This window comes from Gambusia affinis, linkage group LG05, assembly GCF_019740435.1.
Source record: "Gambusia affinis linkage group LG05, SWU_Gaff_1.0, whole genome shotgun sequence".
NCBI classification, from domain to species: domain Eukaryota; kingdom Metazoa; phylum Chordata; class Actinopteri; order Cyprinodontiformes; family Poeciliidae; genus Gambusia; species Gambusia affinis.
This window is the reverse complement of record NC_057872.1, coordinates 13452992-13464542: the sequence shown is the minus strand read 5'-3', so window position 1 is coordinate 13464542 and position 11551 is coordinate 13452992. Positions and strand designations below refer to the sequence as shown.

The following is an 11551-nucleotide window of genomic DNA, read 5'->3' as shown; positions in this document are numbered from 1 at the left end:
AGTAGAACAAATTATTAAGTATGATTTAAATTGGGACTCCATTAATTATTAAAAACATAACTGACCTAGATATTTTTATTTCCAGGCCATATTGACAGCCTGAATAATTTGTAATGGAATGGAAACTGGGATAACAATGATAATAATAAAAAATACAGAAATTAGAAAAGTTATTTTACTAAATCTAAACTGTTGGCATAATAAATGACATGTAAACTATTATGAGCGCATTCAACTGTTTGTCAAATATATTTCAAACCTTTATTGTAAATCTAAAAAGCATTTAATGATTACCTTAACGTTTGACACAATGAGCAAATACACAATGATATCAAAAACCCTGATATCAGCATATTAATTCTAAATCTGATATAGTTACTCAAAACTGGCTCTATTAACATTTTGTAGACTCCAGGTGCCATAAGTAAAATTATTTCTGATTTATGAAAGTTTGACCTAAGATCTTTAAAAAGAAATACAAAACTGAAACTGTATTTTTGCTTTAAGTTATTGGGAATGAAATTGTGGAGATAATGTTAGCAAAACAAAACACAGAGATAACAAAACAAAATATACAAACATTGAAAACATGCTTCATAAAAACAGAACCATATTCAACTAACGAGAGCAATGAACCACTTAAAGAACTAAAACATAAGTCACCTAAACATTTTTCCTGAATGATGAAACTCGTATTTAAAATAGTTTATTTAAGTCTGATAAGCCTCCAGCAGGAGGCACTAATCGTGCATAAGTAAATACCAAAACAGCAGAAGAAGAGCTTACAACCGATCGAAATGCGCATGTGTAAAATAGCAATCCGTTGATTAACAGTTGGTTTAATTGTGGTGATCGTTTGTTCTGTCCTCTAAGATAGTAAACTCTCACTCGTATTATCATCTGCTAACCTTTTTCTATCCGAACTGTTTGAGTATTACTAAAGAGGGTACACTAAATCCGCAGCTTGCTTAACGAACATTAGCGAAAGGTAGCTAACGTTAGAAAACAGACGCAAGGCAAGATGGACGAGATTTCTGCTGCAGCAGAGATCGGGGAGGAGAGAGCTGAAAACGTGACCTGTAATGTCGACAAAGACGATGAAAACAACGAGCATTCATCTGCTAAGGATGCCGCTGACAGTGAGTATCTGCTCATTAAACACCAGCACAAACCAGACCGATATGTTGGGGAACCATGCTGCGATGGTTACCTTTTCCGCGCTAACTTTAACCTAATATCATAAACATACAAGCTTTAGACTAATGTTCCAATTTAAAAGTAAAAAATAGCACAAATTTGCTAACTTGCGTTATTATCGGGGTGACATTAGTAATTGTTTTGTTAGTCACCGTGTGTTTAATATCAGACCAATGTTTTGTCAAGCCCTTTGTCCTAATTTACATTTTGCCTCTGGAAACCTATACGTTCTTGCTTATTAATGTTAGTTTTATTGATCGTTATTAGTCTAAGCATGCTTTTTGAAGGTCTACATTTTATTTAAAAAGCCGGGTGCTTTTTCAGTCAGTAGTATTAGTGTAAATCTATTGAATTGTTGTTGTGTTTTCCTCAGCTAATTAGCTATCAGTGCTAAAATGCATACATATACTTGAATCAAAATGTATGTTTCTAAAAAGCATAAATGTGGTAAAGGTTAAGCTTGTCGTAGAAAACTAATTTATAATATATTTAGCTATGTTTAGTACATTGAAGATAAAATGTAATATACTGGTTTAATCTGAAGGTTTAATCTTAATCGAGATCAGATCTGAGATGTAGAAGTTAAATACTGAGGCAACTAAAGTGTTTTAAAAAGTAAAAATTTTTTGTAAATCTATACGTCATTCATATTCTTTATATGACTAATACTGCTTAAATAAAGCTTTCTTAATTACTATGTGAAGCTTATTAAATGATCGTTGAATGTTCTACCTTTTATGGTAGATAAAATAAAGGTTAGTGAATTCATGTGGGGGTTAACTAAAAAATAAAACATTCTAATTGGGATCAAAAATATATTCTCTTTAGTTAAACCCTGAAATGAATTTAACTAGTTCTCTAGCATGATTTTTGAATTTTAAAGAGAGTGATGTGCAACTAACAAACATTTGTTGTCACTGTATCCACTGAATGTTTGTCAGAAATGTTCCCTTTGCACAATAATATCTGGTTGGGTTCTGTCACAATCCTCTTGTAGGTTGTTTTTATTGTATCTTAAGTTTTCAAAACAAGCAAACTGATTTAGATTCTGCTGAATGACATACATTAGATAAGACTATTCTCCTGTCATTTCTCTCTACTCCATCTCTGCCATGTTGGGGCCTTTCAGCTGATAACAAGTGTGAAGAACACGTGTTGGTCATTGACTGGAAGTGATCTAAAAACAGTATAAAGAGCAAATACTTTGATCTTCATTGATATGGTTGCTATATAAAATGACCTAAATGTGGTTTGTTAGTGTTGTCATAAGGTGGTTTATGTCACAATTTATTTCATGGGTTTCAAATGTGAGTCACGAACACAATGAACTTTTAGATTTGGTGTTCTGTAGAGATTTATTTAAGATCATTTAGACATGATTACACTCCTTGTTTTGCTGGAATCACTCAAAATTAAGACTGAGTAAAAGTGAGTGATTTTGCTTTAAAATGTGGGATTTAAACTCGCTTCATATAGGTACATGCATTATTAAGGTCACTTTTTCTGTTGTCTTTGTATTTTAAAAAGTAGTTGTTTAAAGCAATAAAATAAATAAAATGTTCTGTAGTTGAACACTGAAAGAAGTTCATTTCTGTTCTTTAAAATGAATGTGAATTTACTGTAGTCTCATTTTGTGTTTTTTTTTCTTTTCTTTTTTTTCCCTGTAAACTTTAATGTGGTAAAAATAATAATAAAAACCTTATTTAAGCCTGTGTTTTGTTTATACATTTTCTTTTAATTCCTTTCTTGGAAGCAGGAGTCTCTTTGACCTCCTATTTTCCCGTTTCTATTTCTAGGGGACGAACTTTTCTGCTGTCGGAATTGCGGAGAAACTTCCAGCGAGGAGGCTGCGTACTTGGAGCATCGCCTTCAGCATCCTCCACAAAACACGCATTTAGACAGCCAGTCTGCTGGTTTAATTGACTCTGGAAAGGACAATGAAGCACTTTATTTCTGCTCTTACTGTACACTGTCATTTGCTGAGATGAGCGAACTGCACTTACACATGAAGGACCACGATCAAATCTCTTTGAAGGGGACTGATATCAATCCTGGAGCAGCAAAGCAGCAGGCCTACGAATGCTCAGATTGTGGCAAATCGTACACAGTGATTGGACACTTCCTCAACCATCAGCGCTCACACAGACAGCCCTCCAAATCGGTCTTTCACGACTTGGAACATTTAAAAAAGAAATCGTTTCAGTGCGAGTCCTGCGGAAGAAATTACTCTCGTGCTTCGGCTCTCGATGCTCATCGCCGTTGCCATCAAGAGAAGCTGGTAAAGTCGAAAAACAGGAGCTCGGGAGAAACTGTTCAGCCGGCAGAGCCGCCAGCAGAAGTAAAGCCATTTGAAAATCCGACTGAAGAAGATAGTGATAAACTTTTTAAATGTTTGTGTGGCAAAGCTTTTTCTAGCATGATGCGGCTGAAAACACATAGGCGATTCAGCCGCAACATTCTTTGCTCTCCGGAGGAGATGAAGCAAAAACCAAAGAAGGGCTGCGGTGAGTTTTACTGCAGCGAGTGCAACAAGGCGTTTAATGGCCACATTGCCCTCTTTAACCACCAGCGGTGGCACGCTAATCACTCTGATAACACTGCAAAAAGGTTCCCATGCGAGGAATGTGGGAAAGAGTTCATGACTCTGACGTTCTACTACAGACATCAGCGCACAGCACACAGCGATGAGACCCCATCAAAGTCGTTCCAACATCAAGTCTGTCAGCTTCAAAAGAAGGCCTTTGAATGTAAAGATTGTGGGCTGAAATTTTCCAGGGCTTCTGCACTTCAGTCCCATCAGCTCCAGCACACCGACGTTTTCAGAGAAACGGAGAAGGCGCATTCAGAATCCACTCTGCCGTCTCAGTGTGAACAGAAAGTCAGCGAGCACTTGGAGGCTTCAGTGGAAGGAACATTGAAAGCAGAAACCATTTCTCCCACAGATGTGGGCGGAGAACAACAGGTAAACGAAATGGATGAAGAGATGGAGAGCTATGAACCGGGCGACTTTAACGTGCAAGTGATCAGTGCAAGTGAATCTGAAGACGAGGGTCTCCAAGAGACAAATCCTGATCTGGAACTGCTGTGCGAGTCAGATCAGGATATAAAGGAGGATGGCGAAGTATATCCTGGAAGTCTGGTTTCAAAACCGGATGTGGACTTGAAAATAGTCCAGATTGACTTTGCACAAAGCTTGCAGTGTCCGCCAATAGAGAATGAAGCCCAGCTTAAAACTGCAGAGGAGAGATTTGGTTGCCCTGAGTGTTATCGGTGGTTTAATAATCCCTCATCGCTGCGCGTCCACAGAATGTGGCACAACGTTCGTAGGAGAAGACATCAGAATCAAGGTCAGTCAGAGGAAGTTTACAATTGTGACACATTTCCTCATGAAACACAAAGCAGTGGTTCATTGAGTCAGGCTGAAACAAGCTTGGAGACCGCTTTCACGTGCAGTGACTGTGATCAGGTCTTCACCCAGTTACCTGCATTATTGTCGCATCAGTTACATCACCCTAAAAGAAAACAGTTTCAATGCCCACATTGCACATCATCCTATTTGCATGCAGCCAGCTTGTACAACCATTTGAAAACCTGCACAACACAAAAAAGAGAGACTATTTCCGTCAGTAAGAAAGAGTACAATCCAAAGAAAACCCTTCTGGGACCAAAGATTTATCATTGTGAGCAGTGTGGGAAGGGTTTCTGGTCTTTGGGGGCATTCTCTCATCACAAGCAAAATCAGATGGAGTGTGTCGATTTGAGACTCAGGAAAGGCGTTTCAGGATCTTTGCACTCCAACGGACGCTCGCGCTCCACAATCAAGGTGGCGTGTCCCGTTTGTGGTAGGAAGTTCCGCCACAAAGGCATCATGGCGCTGCACATGCGCAAGCACGAAAACGGAGACCACAAGTGCGGGATCTGCGGCCGCTCCTTCCGCCTGTTTTCCAGCTTGCTGAGGCACGAGGTGGTGCACAGCGATCAGTTGCTCCCACCACCTGCCAAGTCCTTCCAGCACCAGGTGGAGCAGCTGAAGAAAAACACATATGCCTGCCCTGACTGCGGAAAGCTGTTCTCACGGGCCAAAGCTCTGCAGTTTCATATGAAGAGCCACGGCTACGAGACCGGCCACTCTCCATCGTCAACGGGAACTACGGAGGCTCTGAAGGATCTGCAGTGTGTGACGTGCTTTGCTCATTTCACCAAGAAATCCTCCTTAAGGGCTCACCAGAAGCTTTGCAGGAGTAGATGCAGTGAGGGAGGAGGGAAGATGGAGCAAACTGAAAAGGATGCTACAAAAACCGACTGTATGGATGCCAATATGCCAGAAATGTCCAAGCAAATAAACAAAGGGGGCAGTGATGCACAAAAGATGGAACGTCACCTAAAAGGGGGTGATTCAGGCTCAAATAAATGGAAGTATCAATGCAAGATTTGTAACAAAAGCTTTTCAACGGTTGGAGCCATGAACGTTCATAAAAGAACTCACATTGAATGCAACAAAGGAGTGGCAAAATCAAATTCACCTATTTCTCTAGTGTTCAAAATACCTAAAAAAGACGAGCAGAGTAAAGGACTGATTCACTGTTCAGACTGCGGAAGGCGTTTCACCACCAAGTCGGCTCTCGGCTCCCACAAACGGTGGCACAGAAATGAGAAATGTTCGTCGTCCTCACTCGAAGATGCTTTCAGTTCCATTGGCCATAAGACGGAGGACGAAGGCTTTAAGTGTGAGAAATGTGGGAAACATTTCTTCAACCGTCACGTCCTCCAGCGCCACTGGATCTTTAATCCTCAGTGTCTGACTGGAACAGACCCAGAACCAAATGCAGATCTGGAGAGAAACGGCTCCGCAAAGCAGTTTTCATGTCCAGAATGTGACCAGACATTTGGGCAAGTTTCACTTTTAGCTTCTCATTATGAAAAGGAGCATCGTATGTTTTTGGAGTCAGGAAAACCTCCAGGAACTCCAAATTTGTTAGCTCTCGCCTCAGAACAAACTGACGTCAGCCATGCTGGGAATGAATCCTTGTCATCTGTCTTGAAGACTAAAGCTCATCAGTGCCCCCTCTGTTCCATGACTTTTGGAAAAGCAAGAGGTCTTCGTGCTCATAAATGGCAGGCCCACTCAGAAAAGAGTAAAAAGAGGCTGCTGATAATAGATGTTGAGCAAAGCACCTTAAAGGATGAAGTTGAGCAGACCGAGCACTCTGTGATCAATTCTAAAGAAATGAAGGAAGTTAAATCGGACCCCGTCGGACGCGTCTTGTGTCTCGACTCTGGGAAAAAGTCCAGCTCTGCAGAGGCTCTGCATCCCCTCAACAGGGCTTCTTTAGACGTGAAGCAGAAGACGGAAACCACTGAAGCCACAGACGAGGTTCTCCTTCCGCCAAGCCGTCTTTCTGAACACACAGTGAAATACCTCTTCAAGTGCGATAAATGTGGCAAAGCCTTCCAAACCGAGGAGCAGTTGGAAAGCCACAAGATCAAGGCGAAGAGCCGGCCCTACTGCTGCGCCCTGTGTTGCCACGGCTTCTGGACGGAGAGCCAGCTTCAGCAGCACCTTGCCTGGCATGACCAGGTGCGCTGCCGCCTCCCCAGTGAGGTGCGCCTGTGGCTCAGCTCTGCTGTGACCTCAAAGCCTTTCAAACCCAACTCCCTCAATGACGGCAAAGGAAAGCTTCTCCCACCTCCTGTCGCCAGCGAACCCACCCACACTCGACCCCGTCCGGCACTCGACGTGCAAGCATTGCAGCAAAGCCTTCCATTCGCCGACGGCGCTACAGAGACACAAAGCGCAGTGCATCAACAGCACGCCGTACCGCTGCTCCGTTTGCCCCTGGAGTTTTAGTCGCATTGGAGTTTTTCGATCAGCAGCAGAAATGTATCTGGGGCCTCTTCCGAAGACCCCGTCAGCCTTAATCTGCCTTGAATGTGAAACTCCTTCACCAGCATCTGACATCGCATGAGCATAGCCTGTGTTTTTGCTTCATGTTGTACCTTTGTGATGCTTTTGGCTCCCCTACTCAGGCTTTCCTTTACACTGGACCAGTATCACTTTAAATGTGGATGTGCAGCTGCTTTCATAAGCTTCTTATGTCTAGATGAATGTCTAAACTTTGCTCAACCTTTTTGCATTTGTGTTCATAACTAAAGAGAACGATGGATATTATTACATTGCCAGAACTTATGCATTCATGTTTTAAAGATGCCTCATTAAAAAAAATGCACCCTATTTCAAAGGTCTATAAAATAGATTGAGACTTTATATGTAGACATTTCCTGCTGTTTTAAAATGCTGTGAATTTTTAGTTAATGAAGTACTGCTGTACATATTTCCCATCAACTTGCCTCTTAGTGAAGTAGTTTGTCTATTAAAGCACATTCTTCAGTGTTCGATCTTTTTTCTTTCTAGCTATGTATCTCTTTGTTGTGGATAGACTACTCCTGAATATGGTGTTTGTTTCTACTGAATTGTTGTAAAATAGAAAAGACTTAGTTAATATATTTCTTATTTTCATTTCTTTATGAACAGTGTTTCCTTTTCCTATAAATTGTCATTTCAGAAACAGAAGAAAATAAAATTGTTTAAATCTTGCGGTCGTGTTGTTGATTCAGCCTCAATTTGTTCATCAAATTGAATAGCTTATGAGGATTTTGTCTACTTTTATTTACCTATAAGTGTTTATTCATGGTTTCACGTTTGTCTGAAATCCAAATATATATCTATAACCTGAGTAAATTAATCTATTAAGGTATTTTGAATTTTATTTTTAAATTTGAGTATTGGTTCAAAAGATCAACTTCACTGATGAAAACCAAAGCCTGTGCTGGGAATCTGCTGCTTCTTGTGGTTATAGTTTAACATCTTTGTGTATTTAGAGCTCGGATTGATCTTCAGTCCTCAACAACCCGTTTTAAGATTTGTGCATCACATTAGTTCTTTCCTGTAACTCTGAATTCATATTGGTTCATTATTTTCTCCCTTTTCTTCCAGCATTTTGTTTTTGGAAACAGCCACATAGAACCGGGGTTTCTCAAGCTGTGGTCCAGGGGCCATTTTCTGCTCTTCCCAAACGCTTTTCAAGAATGGTTCAAATTTGGCTTGTTAGCACAGACTGCAGATGCAGACTCTCTTTTTTTTATTTTAGTGTAAGATTTTTTTCTGTGAAAGTTTATGGAAAAGGTTAGGTGCCACATAAACAATTAGGAATTTCTTATGCTTTAGTTTTAATAAGCCAATTATGTGATAAACCCCTTCAGACATTTAAATTGGAAATGATTTGCAGATTCCTTTCCTACAAGAAGCAAACTACTTTATTAAGTGATGTACATTAAGATTTTCCCTGAGCAGCTTAAAATGTATATAGTAAATTAATTTTGTATTGAGTTTAAAAAATAAGTTGCCATTAAGTGCTTTTGTCTTGCTGTTTAGAGTTTGAATACCACTGACTTAAACCATGGCATATCAAATTAATCTTCTTTGTAAAGATGTATTTTTATTAATTAAATCATCCAGAAATTATTTTAGACTTCTTAATTATTAATGGATTTAGTTAAATTGTTTAAATAAAATGCATTACTCCATAGGGGAAATCTGTGTAATACAATGTAAACTGTATGTTACAATCTGTTTTCACTTATCTTGGTTCGGATTCCTCTTTGGATCAGCTGACTGTTATAAAATATGACAGATTTTAATCCCTGATTATAAAATTAATTCAAAGGGCCCTGGCCCATCTTGAATAATAGTCGTTGTAGCTGTTAAGTTTATATACATAGATTACATAAAGTTATCTCAAATGTTTGGTTTTCAAGATTCCAGTATAACATCTCTACGGTAGATTAAAATGGTTCCTTTGACATGTTTCTTCTGACTGCAGGTCAAGTTAACCCTTTGGCCAGAGCCCTGACTTGAATATGAAAGATAATCTGTGAAAGGAACTAAAGATTAGGGGAATGGCAATGAGGCCTTCCAACCTTGAATCAACGTGTCGGTGGAAATCTGCAAGAAGTTGGTCAGCAGTTAGGATTCAGTTGCCATAAATCCAAAAAATGTTTTCTCCACATCGATCACTATTAAAATTGGCACTCCTTTTATAGGGTTTTATACTTTTAGAGATTCCAGTCTCATTTCCAAACAGAATTAAATTTCTCGGATGACTTAAAGCAATTAGCGGTCTTAGTCTTTTGGTGTATGAATAACGCTGGCTTGACTTCATTTAATGAGGCCATGCATTTTTCTTAACTCTGAACACTTTATTTAAGCATCATTGTATAAGAGAAAATAATTTTACCTTATTATAGTTTTACTTTGTTCTAAGATTTAAAAACATGGGTTTATGATTTTCTTTTCGATTTTTCTGCCAGTGATTTAGGCATAAACAGCTTTTCAAGTTGGACAAATTGCTCATTTAAAAACATCAGCAGAAATAAATTCAGATAAACCAGACAGGATAGTTTCTATGTATAGTACTCATCACTCATCTTTTTTTCTTTTTCTTTTCTTTGCAGCTAAAGAGAATGACATAACATGTGAGGACTGTGGCCTGACGTTTACCCTCATGGACGCCTATGAGACTCACCTGCACCAGCACGCACTGGACGAGGAGGAAGCCCAGCTGAGAGACAATGAGGCTCCCACAGAACATGAAGAAAACAAGTGGAGCACTGGCGTGGATGGTTGTGACGAAAACGGTTCGGCCCAAACCCAACCTCCCCAGTTAACGCAAAGCAGTCGGTATCCTGTGAATCCCACCAGATACACATGTACAGTTTGTGGGAAGAGTTACACCTACCTCGTCTCATTTCAAAAGCACCAAAAGATGCATGAGAAACCACACGAAAAAGAAAAAATGCAGAACCCCGCTGATCCAAACTTGCGTCTGTACGAGTGTCCAGACTGCGGGATGTCGTTCATCAGGCGAACGCGACTGGTCAGCCATCTGAGAGTTCACAGGTCCAAAAAGCGCAATAATCTGCCCAAATGTGATCAGTGCAACAAAGTCTTCATTTCTGTAAAGACGTGGACGGCTCACCTTGAGCTGCACAAAGAGAGGCGGTTCTGGTGTTTGAGCTGTGCTCAAGGCTTCCTGAATGAAGGGTTGCTGGACAAACACCTGCAGAATCATAGTCGGCGACAGCAGAACCTCAAAGCTGACGACAGAAGCATCCACGACGCCAAGCCACCAGTGAGTCCTCCAAAAATGCAACGTAAACAAAAGCCTCATGTTTGCCTTCACTGTGGCAAGAGGTACTGGCGATATAAACAACTATTTAGACACTCACAAAAGCATCTTGGATGTGAAGGCAGGGTCACCACCAAACCTCCAGGGAGCTCTGTGATTTATCGAGAGACGGGAGACATTAAAACCGAAACGTCTATAAGTGAGGGAGAAAAGCTGGAGGTGGATGTGAGCATGAAAGAGTTGCAGGTGAAGGAGGAAGATGTGCAAGTTGAGGGGCAGAGTCCACATGCGGCGGACGAGGATCAGGAAGACTCTGAGGATTCAGACTGTGGAGAGCCTGGTCATCACTATGAGCTTTCAGAACCTCGCCTCTCGGACGACCAGCCGAGCTCAGAAGCTGCACAGTCACCAACTGGAGGAGAGATGGAGAAAGCAGAGCCAAAACTGCACAGAGAGCATAAGTATTGGGAATGGGAGTGCATTGAGTGCGACATGGGCTTTGACAAAATGGCAAAGCTGCACTCGCATTATGTAAAACACGCAACAGGGGAGTTACCCATACCAAAGGAAGAAATTGAGATTTAAAACCTTTCAAAAGGTTTTTTTTTTTTGTCATTGTATTACTATAGGATTTCAGTTTTTTTATGTTTTTTTTAACCATGCTTCTGAGTGTTTGAAATTTAAATGTTTGTAAAATGACATACAGAGCTGATGGGAAAAGGTGGAAGCTGGAAGCAAAATAATACATGCTTGTACTTTGTAGAACCAAAATAAAAATAAGTCCATCCAAACTGAGCTGAACAGTCACTTTGTTTTAACTTAAGATTTTGTCAGAACACCCACAAAATATCCTTGTAGCATGTTGCTGCAACCACTGTGTGTGTTTCATGATGCAGTAAGAAGTAGCAAAATGGTTGTTAGCGAATACAAATATCTGGTATACTTTAATTTCAGAGTTTTATTTCTTTGTGGCAAGAGGTGTATAACAAATTAAATACCCCGAGGTTGTATTATTACAACTAGCATTTCAAAGAGGAGGAGACTGCTTTTGTAGAGTACTGTAGGTTTTGCAAAGTGTTTTTGTAAAGCAGGTAAAAAATTATCTCGATGTGTTCAGTGTTAAATCCTTACACCATAAAAATAAAAAAACCGAATTATTTCTAAGAGTT

The 11551-nt window shown here is 40.0% G+C and overlaps 1 protein-coding gene across 1 annotated transcript; it reads left to right on the top strand.

The window, feature by feature from the left end:
• The first annotated feature begins 760 nt into the window (after positions 1 to 760).
• On the top strand, positions 761 to 11173 carry si:ch211-261d7.6 (zinc finger protein 420). Its single transcript, XM_044117438.1, has 3 exons — positions 761 to 1139; positions 2994 to 4544; positions 9709 to 11173. Exons 1-3 carry the CDS (start codon positions 1022 to 1024, stop codon positions 10965 to 10967), a joined length of 2928 nt encoding a protein of 975 aa, XP_043973373.1. The 5' UTR covers positions 761 to 1021; the 3' UTR covers positions 10968 to 11173.
• Positions 11174 to 11551: the final 378 nt, after the last annotated feature.

Coding starts and splice junctions, on each gene's coding strand:
- si:ch211-261d7.6 (XM_044117438.1), top strand. CDS start 1,022: ATGGACGAGATTTCTGCTGCAGCAGAGATCGGGGAGGAGAGAGCTGAA. Junction 1,140..2,993: donor TGCTAAGGATGCCGCTGACA/GTGAGTATCTGC, acceptor TTCTATTTCTAG/GGGACGAACTTTTCTGCTGT. Junction 4,545..9,708: donor GAGAAGACATCAGAATCAAG/GTCAGTCAGAGG, acceptor TTTTCTTTGCAG/CTAAAGAGAATGACATAACA.